We start from the raw sequence: 13,222 nt of genomic DNA on the forward strand, positions 1-13,222 counted from the left end.
TCTCCAAGCCCAGGACACCCTTTCCTTCCCGCACTCCTGATGACTCGGCGGCGGGGACCTGCGGGGCACATGCCGGGGGTGCGGGGACCTGACCCAGCCGCTGTAAAACACAGCGGGAGCCGCCCGGCGGCAGGGCATCCTCCAGGACCGCGGGCTCTGTGTGGGGCTCGGGGCACCACGGGACCCCCGAAAGGGCGAACCTGCTTCCCCTCCCTCCAGCCGGAGCGCCCCACCGTCCCCTCCGACGGTGCGGAGCAGCACGGCCCCGCCGCACAAAGCCCCCGGCTCCGCGGGAAGGGCGGCCCGTTCCCGAGCTCCGCCCTCGGCCCCTCCCCGGCGGCCGGGCCCGCGCCGAGGGAGCCGGAGCCGGCGCCGCGCAGCCCGCGGGGGGCGATGTGACCGGGGCGGCCGGGTGCGGTGCCGTGCGGGGCAGGCGGGCTCGGAGGGGGGAAAGAGCGGGACTTCGAGCCGGGGGAAGATGTGGCTGAAGCCCGAGGAGGTGCTGCTGAAGAACGCCCTCAAGCTGTGGGTCACGCAGAAGAGCAGCGGCTACTTCATCCTGCAGCGGCGTCGGGGCCACGGAGACGGTGGCGGCCGCTTCACGGGTACCTGGTGGCGCGGGGGTTCCGCGGGGCGCCGGGCCGGGCCGGGCCGGGCCGGGCCGGGTGGCAGATCCCCCCTGCATTTGCCCCACGGGAACTTGGCCGCGCCGGGCACCCGCCGGCGGGTCGGGCTGCGGGAAGCGGGAGCGGCCTCTTTGTTCGGGCCGTGCTCGGGTGGCCCGGCCCGGCTCGGCGATAGCGCGGGGCGCCGCGGGTCCCCCGCCGCGGGCGGAGCGGAGGCAGCCGCCGGCCGGGAGGTGGGGGTCGCCCCGGCTCCCCACGAGTTGCCTGGGGAGCAGCTTCGCGTTTCTGTAGCCTTGAGCACAGCTGAAGACACTTTTGTTGTTACTTCCCCGCTCTCCCCTCCCGATGGGTTAATCGGTGTGAATAAGGGCGGGCGCGGAGCCCGTCAGGAGGTGCGGAGCCGGGGTCCGTGGCCGGAGGATGCAGCCGGGAAGAGCCGCCGGGGGCTGCAGCCCGCGGAACTCGGCAGAGGTCCCTGGGGCCGGCGGTGAGAGGTGGAGGGATGCCGGGGGCACCCAGTGGGATGTGGTACCCGTGCCCCTCCGGGACCGTCCGCGACCTGCGGCTCGCCTCCCCTTTCTTTAACGAGAGCTATATAAGTACGTGTAGGACTCCTGGCTTTTGGACGATACACGGCATTACGGGGCGGGGGTTTTGAATTCAGTGTTGTGATAAAGTGCATTCTGTCTTATTTTTTGTATTAATTTTACTACGGGTTATGGTGGCTGTAGATCCGGCACTCCAGATACGTGTAGTGAAGGATATGCACGGAGAAGGGTCACGTTCTACCCTCGTAACAGTGTGGATCCGTGAATAATTCCAGCGAGAATGATGTGTTAGGCTTGCACTGACGTTGTAGTGTAGGGAATTTGGGCCAAACTTTTGGTTCAAAGACAGCAACAACTGAATTCAAGTAAACAATGCTTTGGAGGATTAATATAGTTTAACAGTGTAGTTCTTACTTAAAAGCAAACGAGGCTGTTTTGAATATTATAAAGTGAGAATTTTTAATGGTAGCTTATATATTTGAAAGAATTGTCAGGTATTTTCAAAATTGGTATTTTCTATGGAGCTTAAGGAGCTGCATTACCACATTCGGTATTTATTTTATTAAAACCTTTTTTTTTCCTGAACTTTTTTACCCTTGCCATTTGATAATACTGCTTTCTGCATCGTTGCCTTTTTTAATCGGAGCTTATCCTACCTGTCCATAAAGTGCACAAAACTTGAACTGTGGCTTGGTAGATTGCATGCTATCAATGTGTCACTAATGAAATGGAAGTTTTGCCAGCGAGTTAAAACGCTTAACCTCCTATTTTCTTCTGCCCGCCTGTTTGGAAGTCAGGCTACTCTTTTTGTGACAGTAAAGACGATGTGGATTAATTTTCAGAGTTAAAAATAGCTGTTTACAGCTGCTTGATTTAGGTCCAGGACAATCATGAGGTTCAGTTTCACAAATGTTAGTGCCTTGCGCCTGAGCTTTTCACTACAGAAATTTACAAGCTTAAACCAAACAAACTGCTTTTCTCTCTGGTTAAGTTTCAGGTGAATCATTTTGCTGAATCTACGGTGCACAGGCTTGCTCAAATCTCTTCTGGCTGGCAAAGGAAAGCCGCTCCTGTCTTGCACATTTTCCAAGGGAACTGCAGATTCTGACAGTTTCTTAAACCATTTGGAAACATTTGTATTTAAAAGGGCTTAGGAATTTGAGTCCTAAAACCAAAATGCAAGAGTTATGGAGCATTAGATATGGCTGGGGTTAGATAGTGTAATTTTTTTTCACAGTTTTTACTTGCAATGAAGAAAATGGAGATGGGTACTGAGAAACAGCAAAGCTTTGCTGGTGTTTGCTTTCAGTGCAAGCCTTACCTCCTGATTCTTGCTTAACGTGACTCTAGAGACACTTAATTAGTACCTGTCTTTTCCAAACTGGCAGAAGGGTAGTAAAGCTCTGCCATATTTCAGAGTATGGTTTACCACGTGGTAAAGCCAAAAGCTAAAAGTTTTTGTTTGTTTTACTGGGGAAGCAAAACTTAAGTAAGAACAATATCCAGATCTGTTTTCCCTTTAATACCTTGATCCCTGGTCAATTGCAGTTACATTTTATGAAAAGGAAGACGTTTCAGAGATGTGAAGATTCGGTGCATGAGAGCAGGTGCCGCAGTAGAAGAGAATCTCGTAACTCCTGCGGGGAGGAGGAGGCTGCATATCCTGAGGCTGTGTTAGACCTATGTAGGATCAGCAGAACAAAACTCTCAGAATATTAGATTTCATAGAGTATAGATGGAGCAGCTGACCTGTAACATAATTTGCTTTCAGCAGAGTTGAAGGGTGCGATGCCTGAGTTGTCTTTGTGCGTGTTGACACAACATGGTATTTGCACTGAACCTGTGTGAGGACATCTGTTTTATATAGTCCAATTCTCATATTTGCCTGCCTTTCTTTCTTCTAGGACACTTCTTTGTTCTTACCAGGGCATTTTATCTATTAGGTAAGAGTAAGCACAGCTGGAGGGTGTATTTTATGTGGATTTAATTCTTGAAGAATGGACTAAAGATGGTCTCTTGCACAAAAGTGGTTTTTTTTCCCATATCTGTGTTTTTTTGTATCAGACACTGAGCAGATATTTGTAAGTGATGTTTCCTGCTGTTATTTAATTTATGTCCTAGGGCAGTTCTCAAATGCACACTGGGCTTGCAAACAGAGGGTACAAACAGTGATGGGGGTTGTATTTAACTCTTTATTACTTGACCAGTCTCATTCTGGTTTCTGTCTTCCTTAGGGATATGCTTTTTCAAGTAAATGTTTAACTTGCTACTTTACCTGGATTTGTACTTGACAGCTCTGTTGGATCAGAGACTTAATAAGAAAATGGAAAATGTTTAGAAATACTTTAAAAATCTGAATTGTAATTTTTAAACTAATGACTACTTTTAAGTTATAGATTAAAACATTTATTTAGCTCATCAATGTCTTTTGATTTTAGGGTTTTCTTTGCCTAATTGGAGAGCACTGTAGTGATCCCTACAGAAAAAGATTTGCGATGTAGCCATGATTAACAGATCAAAGTTAGTCAGATTTAGTACTTACTGATGTCTTTGGCTCTGAGGTTACATATTAATGATAAGCTTGATATGACAGTAGTAAAAAATACTGTCAAATGCCTTGTGGTAAATACTGCAAGATGGTTTAGCCTTTAATTGAATCACTACTTTAATTTTTAGGAAGGGATGTTGAAACCTTCAAGCACCTTCCTCTTTGACTAGTTTTCTGCATTTTGACAGCAAAACTGCTTATTCTGGTATATGTTGGGAAGGATTTTATCACGAGTGCTGGACTGAGAGTAGTCTTTCACTCTTCCCAAGCAGCTAGTGTTGCAGTTTTTGTTTATACAGTACTTCACATTGCACACTCTTAGCATATAAAAACCCACTTAGCAACACTTGTGAATCTTTCCTTTTATAAATGAAGTTAAATAAGACCTTAAAATGAACTCTTGTTTCAAGCAGCTTTTCTCTGGTTGCGATACAGTGCTTCTTCAACTTCTTGCTTGAAGTAGATCAATAAAAGATAATGTTTTGTTCCTGTTTTACCTATGTTATTAATTTAGCTATGATATTTTTCTCTACTCTTCTTCTAGCTTCCATTTTCAGCTCAGGGCACTTTCCAAGCTGGATATAGTTTTGCGTTATTTACAACTTGCAGAGGACAAACATTTTAAAAGGAAATTAATTTATTTTTCAGCTCTTACAAAGTTTTTTGGTTCACAACTTTAAGTATAATAGACTGGCAGAAAAAAGCATCATCTGTATATTAATCTAAACCTTATTATTGCTTTAATAATATGCCTAATGTGTTAGGCATTGTAAATACATTTCCAAGTTCCATCTTAGGATTTAACTTTTTCTTTTAAATAAAGTTCTTACCGGGCAGTAGCTTTTGAACTCATCTACCAAGTACCTTTTGGTTGTCCATGGAGAACTGACTAGTTTGTGTGATATGACCTTTCTTCCTTATTTTCCCTTTGCTTGTTAAGGCATACAGAGAAATGGTTACTGACAAGCTCTGGAAATTTTTTCTGGAAATTAAAAATTAAAGGCTCTTTTGCTGCCCTTTCATACTGTACTGTCCAGGCAGTCTTGTAATCATTGTCAATAGCTCAGCTTTTAGTGGCCCTGCACATCTCCCAAGGTCTGAAGTAAATAATTTCATAATGGAGTCTGTTTCTGGGAAAGGCAGTAAGAGGACCACAGTGGATGAAGATTCCTGAAACTCAGATTGCCCCTGTTCATTACATTGTAGCAGAAGAGGGTCCGAAATACATGAAGACTTGGATTTTTATTAGGGAATGCGAATGAGAAGTGGTATTATATCCCCATAGTATTTTTTTTCTTTCTGGAGGGGCAAAAGGCGAAATGAGTAGCATATTAATAGAATCATATTAAAAGGCCTATCCCAATACAATTTTCAAAAAAATGTTCCTTTTTGTCTTAATATATGTTCCGGATACCAAAATAAGTTAGGCTCAATCTGAGCACAAATTAAAAAAACCCCAAACCCAACAGAACACTTTCATTTTAAATTAAGCAGTTTGAGGAGAGGAAGATGCCACAATACTGATGTTAATAAAGCATATCAGTAATGGTTACTGTCAGTACTCATGTCTTTGTTTCCTTAAGGAACAGTTCTCTGAAGCCTTGCACAGGAGAAAGAGAAATATGCATACTTTATTGAAAGCTTGGACTTTTGTCAAAACATTATCTAGCCTTGCCCACAACTGGAATTCAGATCAGCAGTTTTTTTTCCCCCCTTTTCCTCTCTTTATTTTACTATAACATTTTTTTTAGGAGAATACATACTTAGAAGCACTTTCCCAAGAGGATGGCTTCTCTGTTACAGTGTTTGGCCAAGAGGCATGAGCTGGAAGGAAGGATAGGAGCAGGGTGCCAAGCTACTTCCTGCAAAGCTGGGCACCCCAGTTCTGACCTCTGACCCCCCTGAACTGTGTGTTCCACTCTGGCCCCCTCTGCTTGCCTTTCTGGGATGAGTTACCTGCTCCTGAGCACTACAGTGGTGCTGAGATGGCTAAGGTGAAAAGCAAGTGCTTGTGTTGAAATGTTAGCAGTGTGTTAAGTGCTAATATTAAAGAACTTAGGAAGTGCCTGTGCTTGGACAGGAGGGTTGTGTCTGCACAGGGACTGACCACCACCTTGTGCGAGACTAATCCGGTAAACACCACAGTGGCTTTTTATTTTCATGATGTGGAGACCAAATGGCACAGAAAAAGGCAGAAAAATTCTAGAATGATTTGGGCTGGAAGGACCTTAATGACCATCTAGTTCCAGTCCCCCTGCTGTGGGCAGGGACTGCTCCCACTGGACCAGGTTGCTCAGAGCCCCATCCAGCCTGGCCTTCAACACTTCCAGCATAGGGCATCCTCTGGGTAACCTGATTCAGTGTCTTACCACCCTTGTAGGAAAAAATGTCTTCCCTATAAAATAAATGAGCATGTCAGTGGTAGCAGAGTTAATGTAGCACTAGTTTGGTCTATTCAGCATTATTTACAGCACCCACTAAAAAAGAGACTTTTTTATATTCCCCCGAGTAGTGGTGCATGTCTGAATAATTTACAGGGCTGCAGCAGCAACTGATATATCCCATCTTCTTGTCCATTTTCATGTGGAAAACAGTTTCAGGTATTTTTACTTGTAACATGAGAACCAAAGCATTTGGCTCAGTGGCCTTCAGGGCTATAAAAATAGGCTTGGCTTGGACTGGACTGATGGCAGAGGACTGAGATAAGCAGCTGTGAGTGCTTTGCCATGGCAGCATGCCCACCTGGGGAAACAGCCCGTGGGGAAGCTGTGCTGGGGAGAAATAATCGGCGCTCCAGGGTGGGGATGCCATTTTCACCATTCCAGGACAGTTCATAATTCATCTCACTTCTTCCTCCTGTGTGGTCTCTCCCTCTGCACGTGGTGGTCTGACACGAGCACTTAGCATCACATCCTGGGATATGGGAGTCATGAGGACCATGGGACACCAACCCCCTCAGTGAAATGCGTGAACTCCCCACATTTCTCATGTCCACCTTCCCTCCAGAGCACTGGGACCTAGGCATAATGATTAAGTATTTTGTTGCAATTTGTTTCTACATACCAGGTTGAAAAAAGTCCCAATTCAACAGAAACCAATTTACCCAGTGTCAGTGTTTGATCTGGCAAGGTCTACGCTAGAAGTAATCTAAGGGCTTGGATGTTGGGTATTTTCCTGGGTGAATAAACACTTGGAGCATTAGGTCTTTATGCTGAAATCTAATGTTGCCTGTACTTATCTTTCAGTGTGGTGAGCCCTTATCGTTTTAAAGGAAACAGAGCCTTCCTACAGCCGTTGGAGGAGTCCTCCTTCATCCTTTTTTCTTATGTACTTACCCGAATAAGTTTTGCAACTCTTTTTTTCTGGTGGTAGAAGTGTAATAAATACTTTTGAATGGGTACTGTACTGTATCAAAACCTGTTTATACAATTTTGCAAAATTCAACAAAATGTGGTTGCATTAAGCTGTTATTATTAGCAGCTTTGCATAACTGATGGTGTTATTATCCATCAAAAACATGGATTTTAGGGTAGCTTGAGTGAAATCAACAACCCGCTAAACATCTGAGTTTTGAACTTTTAGAGAAATCAAATAATATGAAATATCTAGAGATGTCCCAAATCATTTATGCTGGGGGCCATCACTGGCCAACAGTAGCTTCATGACTGCTGCCCTGGGCTGTATCCTACCTTGGTGCAGCTCCAAAGCTTCCACCTTAGCCTGGAATGCCCAGGGCCTGGCACTCTGTAGGTGGGCTGTCAGAGGTGAAGATAGAGGCTGCAGTGGTCCTCATTGCATCTCAGCCCTGGGTCTTGCTTTGGGCCACCCATGGGGTCATGGTCACAAGTTAGGGCTCCTGCATGGTGGGCTGGTTGAGGCCTGATAAGAATCAGCTTCATGGTCCTCCCATCCCTCTCTCAGCAAGGACATTGGTCCTAGCAAGAGCTTCTGAGATGCTTTGCAGAGCCAGGCAAGCAATCTGTGCTATTAGGTGCTGTCCCAGGAGTGCCCTTTTGCCAGGCTGATCTTATCCTAGCTGGTGTGAAAAGCAGGTTTCTGTTCCAGCTGGAGCCCAGGGATGGCAGGGGGAAGGGAATGGGTACATCCATGTGTCCCACCCTGTGTTCTGCCTGGTGGTGGGCTGTCCTTCAGGCAGTTCTTTTGCCTCCTCTAGCATGGCTAGTTGCTGTCCACCATGGCTCTTCTGAGACACTAATTGTTTGCAAATCATTGCAGGATAGAGGAAGCTGTGTGGAGAAGTATAATTAGGATTCAGGGTATGAAGTGCTTCTCTGCCTCAAAAAGCCAAGATTAATTCTGCTTTATTGAAGCTGTTAGTTCAATTTCACTGTCCTTAAAAAAAACCCAAAACCTTTATTTTTATGATCATGTGAATTGTTTGATTTGTTCTTTTCTCCCAGTTCACATGCCTAAACACCTTAGAGTGATTCTTGTAGCTGTTAACTCTCCTTGTAAAACAGCAGCCACTGGGAAGCAACCTGTACTGTTAGCTCCTTCTACTTCCTGGAAGAGCTTTCTCCTTTCCAGTAAGAGTACAGCTTTTTTCAGACTACTGGGCTTATTTTTCTTTCTGCCCCCACTTTCTCTGGTGGAGCAGATGTAGCAAGCAGCAGTGAGCTCCCAAGGATGAATTTGAAGGCATGCTTTTTCCTTTGTGGTTCTGCACTGGAGCAATTCTGCTCTATGACTGTAATTGTAAATACCCCAATTTGCTGGTTTTGTCTTACAAAAATAACCTGGTCTGACTGAAAAAAAAAGAGGGTATGAGTACTTAAAACATGGCTTTGGCATGATATGAGTGAGTGCAGCCACCAAGTGCTCTTTTTCATGTTGCTGCAGTCCGTAGAGACTGTGTGGTGCCATAATTTTCTTGACTTTGGAAGTGCCAGGTGCCTGCAGCCAAGAGAAACCTCAGCTGTGGAGTCACTGAGCATATTGGTTTGGGTCCTTGTATGGTGGTTTTAGGCCTCTGCCCTAAAACTTCCATCTTGCTTCATATTTATTACTATATTCTAAACCCCCAAACTCTTACGTTTTCTACCCTGTGATATTACATTCTTATAACCAACTACACACCTGTAGTGCAGTGCTATCAATCAATTTTGGAAGCCTGTTCCACAGCCTCAGGTCCTATGCAGTGCTCTCCTGGGAGTCAGTGTCTTTCTGTACAGAAAGTCTAAAATTCTCAGCATCCAGAACTCCCAACAATAGTCCTGTGCCCGTTTTTTTGGAAGGGCTAGATTTGGCAGATGCTCTTAAGTTAGGCATTGTTGCATATCTGTCCAGCTAAACTGGTCTCAGGTGCAGTGGAAATCTCAAGTATTTTTTTTTTCCGAAGTAGACTTAGGAGAAATGGAAGGACAGTTTTCTCTCTGCTTCAAGCTTCTGCAGCAGTCAGTTTGTTTGTACAGTGACTAAAGATGTTCCCCAGGATGCTGGAGACGCAGGCTGGACTCCGTCTTCTCTGTCACCCCTTTCATTTTGGTAGGGAGGGTGTAAGTGCTTGATTTGGGAAGTTCAGGGCTGTGTGGGAACAGGTGTCTCTGTGCATCTGACCCCCTGTTCCTCAGATTTCAAAAGTGCCATCAGAATTTCGTACTGACCAATTGCACGTACCGCATGTAATTGCTTCTTTGAAGTACATTGGCTTTTATTCCCCATTTTGTAATGGATGAATGAGTTCATGTTAATCAAAAGATCCTGGCTGAGGTGACTAAATGTCTTACTTAAAAACCAAGTAGAACTGAAAGGGTAACAATGCTGAGTGTTGGGGCACCGCAGGCTTCCTTGTCACTTAGATTTAAATCTCCTTTTTTTCTTCTCCTCGTCCCTCTTTTCCCAGTGCCTCCCTCTTCCCCACCAAAAAAAAAAAAAAAAACCAAACAAAAAAAAAAAAAAACCACCAAAAAAACCCCCACAAAAACAAACAAAAAAAACACAACAAGAAAAAAAAACAACAACAAAAAACCCACCCAAAAAACAGTGGCAGCTTTGATCTTTTCCCTTTTTGTTTTATTTTTTTGGGAGGGTTTTATTAACTTATTAGTCCCAGACTCCTAAGTGCCTCTGCCTTGCAGCATGGTTTAGCTGCTGAAGTGGCTACCCCATTTTTGAGTAGTTCTCAAAAATTTCCCTTTGAGGCCTTTAATATATGATGGAGGTAGGTAGAAATCATGTTGCTGTATGTAGAGAGGGTGTCTTGGACTGCCTCTTGAACATTGTCATAAAAGATGGAAATAACAGATAGCTTTTCAGTTTGAGTTTCTAGTTTGAGTTCAGCTTTACTCACCCTCTGCCCCATGTCTTGGAAGTTTAAAACGATTTTAGAAATCCCATGTGCATGGTTAACAGAGATTCAGGAAAGAAGCTGCATTCTTTAGTTTGAAAGATATGGAACATTTAGTAGAAGTTGATGTAAAGTTAACTTACTGTAAACATGTTCCTTTTCCTCGATGAAAATATGACACAAGAGAAATTGTAATGGGATCTTTTATCTTTATGTGGGGAAAGAAACCATATCTTCAAAGATGAAGAGTAGTGCAATTCTGATAGTTCATTTGAGAACCTGATTCTTATAGAAATATTGTTGATTAATTTTTTTTTTATGTGTGTGAAGAAATGCTCAGCAAATTCATAGTGCAGGATGTCCTGATTGTGTTCTATTTGGTTACAGGTTAACCTCTGTAAAGGAGAGACAGTACCTACCTATTGTAGAATTTGAAATTGTTTCTTGCTAATTTTATACTTCAATTTATTTCTTGTATCCATAGTATGCATGTACATTTGATATAAATATATGTGTAATTGGAAGTAAAACAGGCTTGTTTTACTTGAAGGTATCCCTTTTTCTTTACTCAAACAACCAGATATGCATGAAAGTAGATGTTTCAGTGAAATAAAAACTACCAAGTAAAGCATGTGATTTCTAGTGAGTTTTCCAGATATGTTTTATAAATTTACTTCTGAAAGATATAGATAGATATTGCCTCTGTCTGAAATCCATCTTCCAGCTGAAGTGTTTAGATTTATTGAGAAGTACATAATTTCAGTAGAAAAGTGTCTTTCCACTTCTCCTGTCTTCTCCATATGTGTCAAAAGTATGCATATTACACCAGACATTTGTGAATTTTAGCCTAAAAATATTCCTTCTGCATGAAGAAACTTGCACCTTTTGAGGAGCCTGCAATGTTCTGTCAGTGGTCTTTTGTGGAAGGCTTTGTAAACCCATGTCTGCATCTTTCCATAGTACAGTTACTGTGTGGTTAATTGCTTTTCCTGAAATATTTCTGTGTCTTGGGAGGTCAGAAAACAGACAAGAAGTTGGTGAAGTGGCTCATTAAAGGGGAAGAGCTACTCTGAATTTTAAGTTCCTCCCAGAAATCTTGTCTCATATAGGGTAAAAATAAAAAAAAATAAAAAAAGAAATAAAAAGGAATTTTTGGGAAGAAAACCAGGGTAGCAGTTCTCTTTTCCTCTTCTGCTTCTGCTTCCTTTTCATTTATTGCTGTCTTAAAGTATAAATGGTTTCACTTTCATCAGTGATGTGGAAAGAGGTCTGCATCACCCTGACTAAACGCAAGCTGATGCATCAATATGTGAGCCAGAGGCTCTTTATGTAATTTATCTTGCTAGCCAGATACCCTTCTGTTTTTTAAACAGATTCTGTTTTAAAAAAAGGCCCTTCCATGGGACCAACTGTTTGGACATGTTATGAGGAAGGTGTTTGCTCACAAGCTGGGTATTTTTCAAAACAGGTTTCAGCATCAGTGTACTGTTGTTTGTTTCCTCACTCAGGTATCTATCTTTAGGTTGGTTGTTTTTCAATGTTATGATGCAAAAGTTACCCCCAATGAATTAGTTTTTGTTATTTTCTTGCTACCACAGTTTCAACAAAATTACCATATTGGCCCGGCTGCATATATTAGTGTTTATCCTTTTCATGCTTCTGCAAATGCACTCTTAGTAATCTCTTTTCCCTGTTCTCTACCTCTCTCAGTCTCTCATCCAAAAAATAAAGGAGCCCCCAAACACGGGGATGGGACCCACTTTTTGCGCTTGCTCAACTTTAGCAGTACTTGCTGTTGTTTTCCTTTGCTCCCCTTATGTCCCCTCTGCAGCAACCCCACTGCAGCCCCTCCTGGCAGAGGTGGGACAGGACAGGACACCCTGTGGATGGCTTAGATTTTATGGGTGGGGTTGCTGTTCCTTGCAAACTGCTCGTAGAGGGGCCAGGCCACCTGGGCTTTATTCTGGCAGGTATCCTGATGGCCACGCTTTTTTTCTTCTATTTGCAACTTAGTTATGGCTAATCTTTGTCATCCTGAGTTAATATTTTAGCTAGTTTAGAAAAGGGAGGTGATTATTTGTTTGTACAGTTGAAGGAGGAATGGGTTTCTTTTTAATAGTTTGTAAGCAAAATTGAAATTGTAAGCAGAAGTAAACAGTGAGAAGAGGAATTGGGTTTTATGGTCTGTTATTCAGGAAGAGAAAAAGGAATTAATTTTGCACAGGCTAAGAATTAGTAAAGCAAAACTTTGCAGCTACTTCTGTGCTGTCATGTATTTTTTTCATGGTTTCTGAAAGGATAAAAAGGTATTTCATAAATCAGATTTTCGTTAAGCATTCTCTAGGGATTTTGGTAGCACTTGCTGTTAGTTGACTTTTTTCTATTACTTTAGTGAAATGAAAATGAATCTTTCTCATAGGCCTATCATCAGGGGAAAACATGCACAGCACAGAAATGTCTTCTTCTTTTTCTTTTCTGTGGTGTCTCAATTCTTCTGAAATTTGAAATTTAAACCCTATTTTTGTTCTCTGCATCATTTGATGCTCTCTTACTGGCTTTAATCCAGCTGTTTTGAAGACTGCACACTAAAGTTTTCTGCACACTGTTTTCTGTGAGCACAGCCAATTTGCTGCCTTTTATACTAGGATGAGTTTTTATGCTTTTTTCTTGTTGTTATAGGAGAGCATGTAGCAATTTCAGGTATTATACATGTCATCAGTCTGCAAATTCAGATCTCCATTTTAAATAGATGAGTGTAATATCTGGTCACATATTTAAGTGAGAAGCAAACTGCTGTTGAAGAATGTTTCACTGTACAGTTTTAAGACATATTGTGTCCAACTTCTGCTTGGCTTTGAAAGCAAGATCATTGTTTTGTGTGTGTGCAAGGAGGAAGTATTTAAAGTAATTCTCTTTGGTCTCAGGTTATTGATGCTGTTCCATGTAAGCTTCTTACAGCTTCTAGACCAGAAAGTGGTTGAAATGCTGTTTGGTTGTGTTATACTCAAATTAATTAGCTGTCATTTGTTATCCAAGTGAGAAGGCAATTAGGACTTTGTAGGTCTCTATTATTTCCATTAATCACTTGGGTGATGGACTGGAGAATGCCAGCATATGGTGCCAAGGGCTGACAAACTTTTTGGAGATGGAGATTAGTCCCTTTTGTGTCGGGTTAATGGTGAAGAAACAAAAA

The 13,222-nt window shown here is 42.9% G+C and overlaps 1 protein-coding gene across 1 annotated transcript in view; it reads left to right on the plus strand.

The window, feature by feature from the left end:
* The first annotated feature begins 458 nt into the window (after window positions 1-458).
* The window catches only part of TBC1D8 (TBC1 domain family member 8), a 49,264-nt gene continuing 36,500 nt past the window's right edge, over window positions 459-13,222 (plus strand). The window contains exon 1 of the mRNA XM_053936658.1: window positions 459-605. Coding sequence (XP_053792633.1) covers window positions 479-605 — 127 coding nt within the window. The 5' untranslated portion in view covers window positions 459-478. The remainder of the gene's footprint in view (window positions 606-13,222) is intronic.

Source organism: Vidua chalybeata, chromosome 2 (assembly GCF_026979565.1).
Source record: "Vidua chalybeata isolate OUT-0048 chromosome 2, bVidCha1 merged haplotype, whole genome shotgun sequence".
In the NCBI taxonomy this organism is placed as follows: domain Eukaryota; kingdom Metazoa; phylum Chordata; class Aves; order Passeriformes; family Viduidae; genus Vidua; species Vidua chalybeata.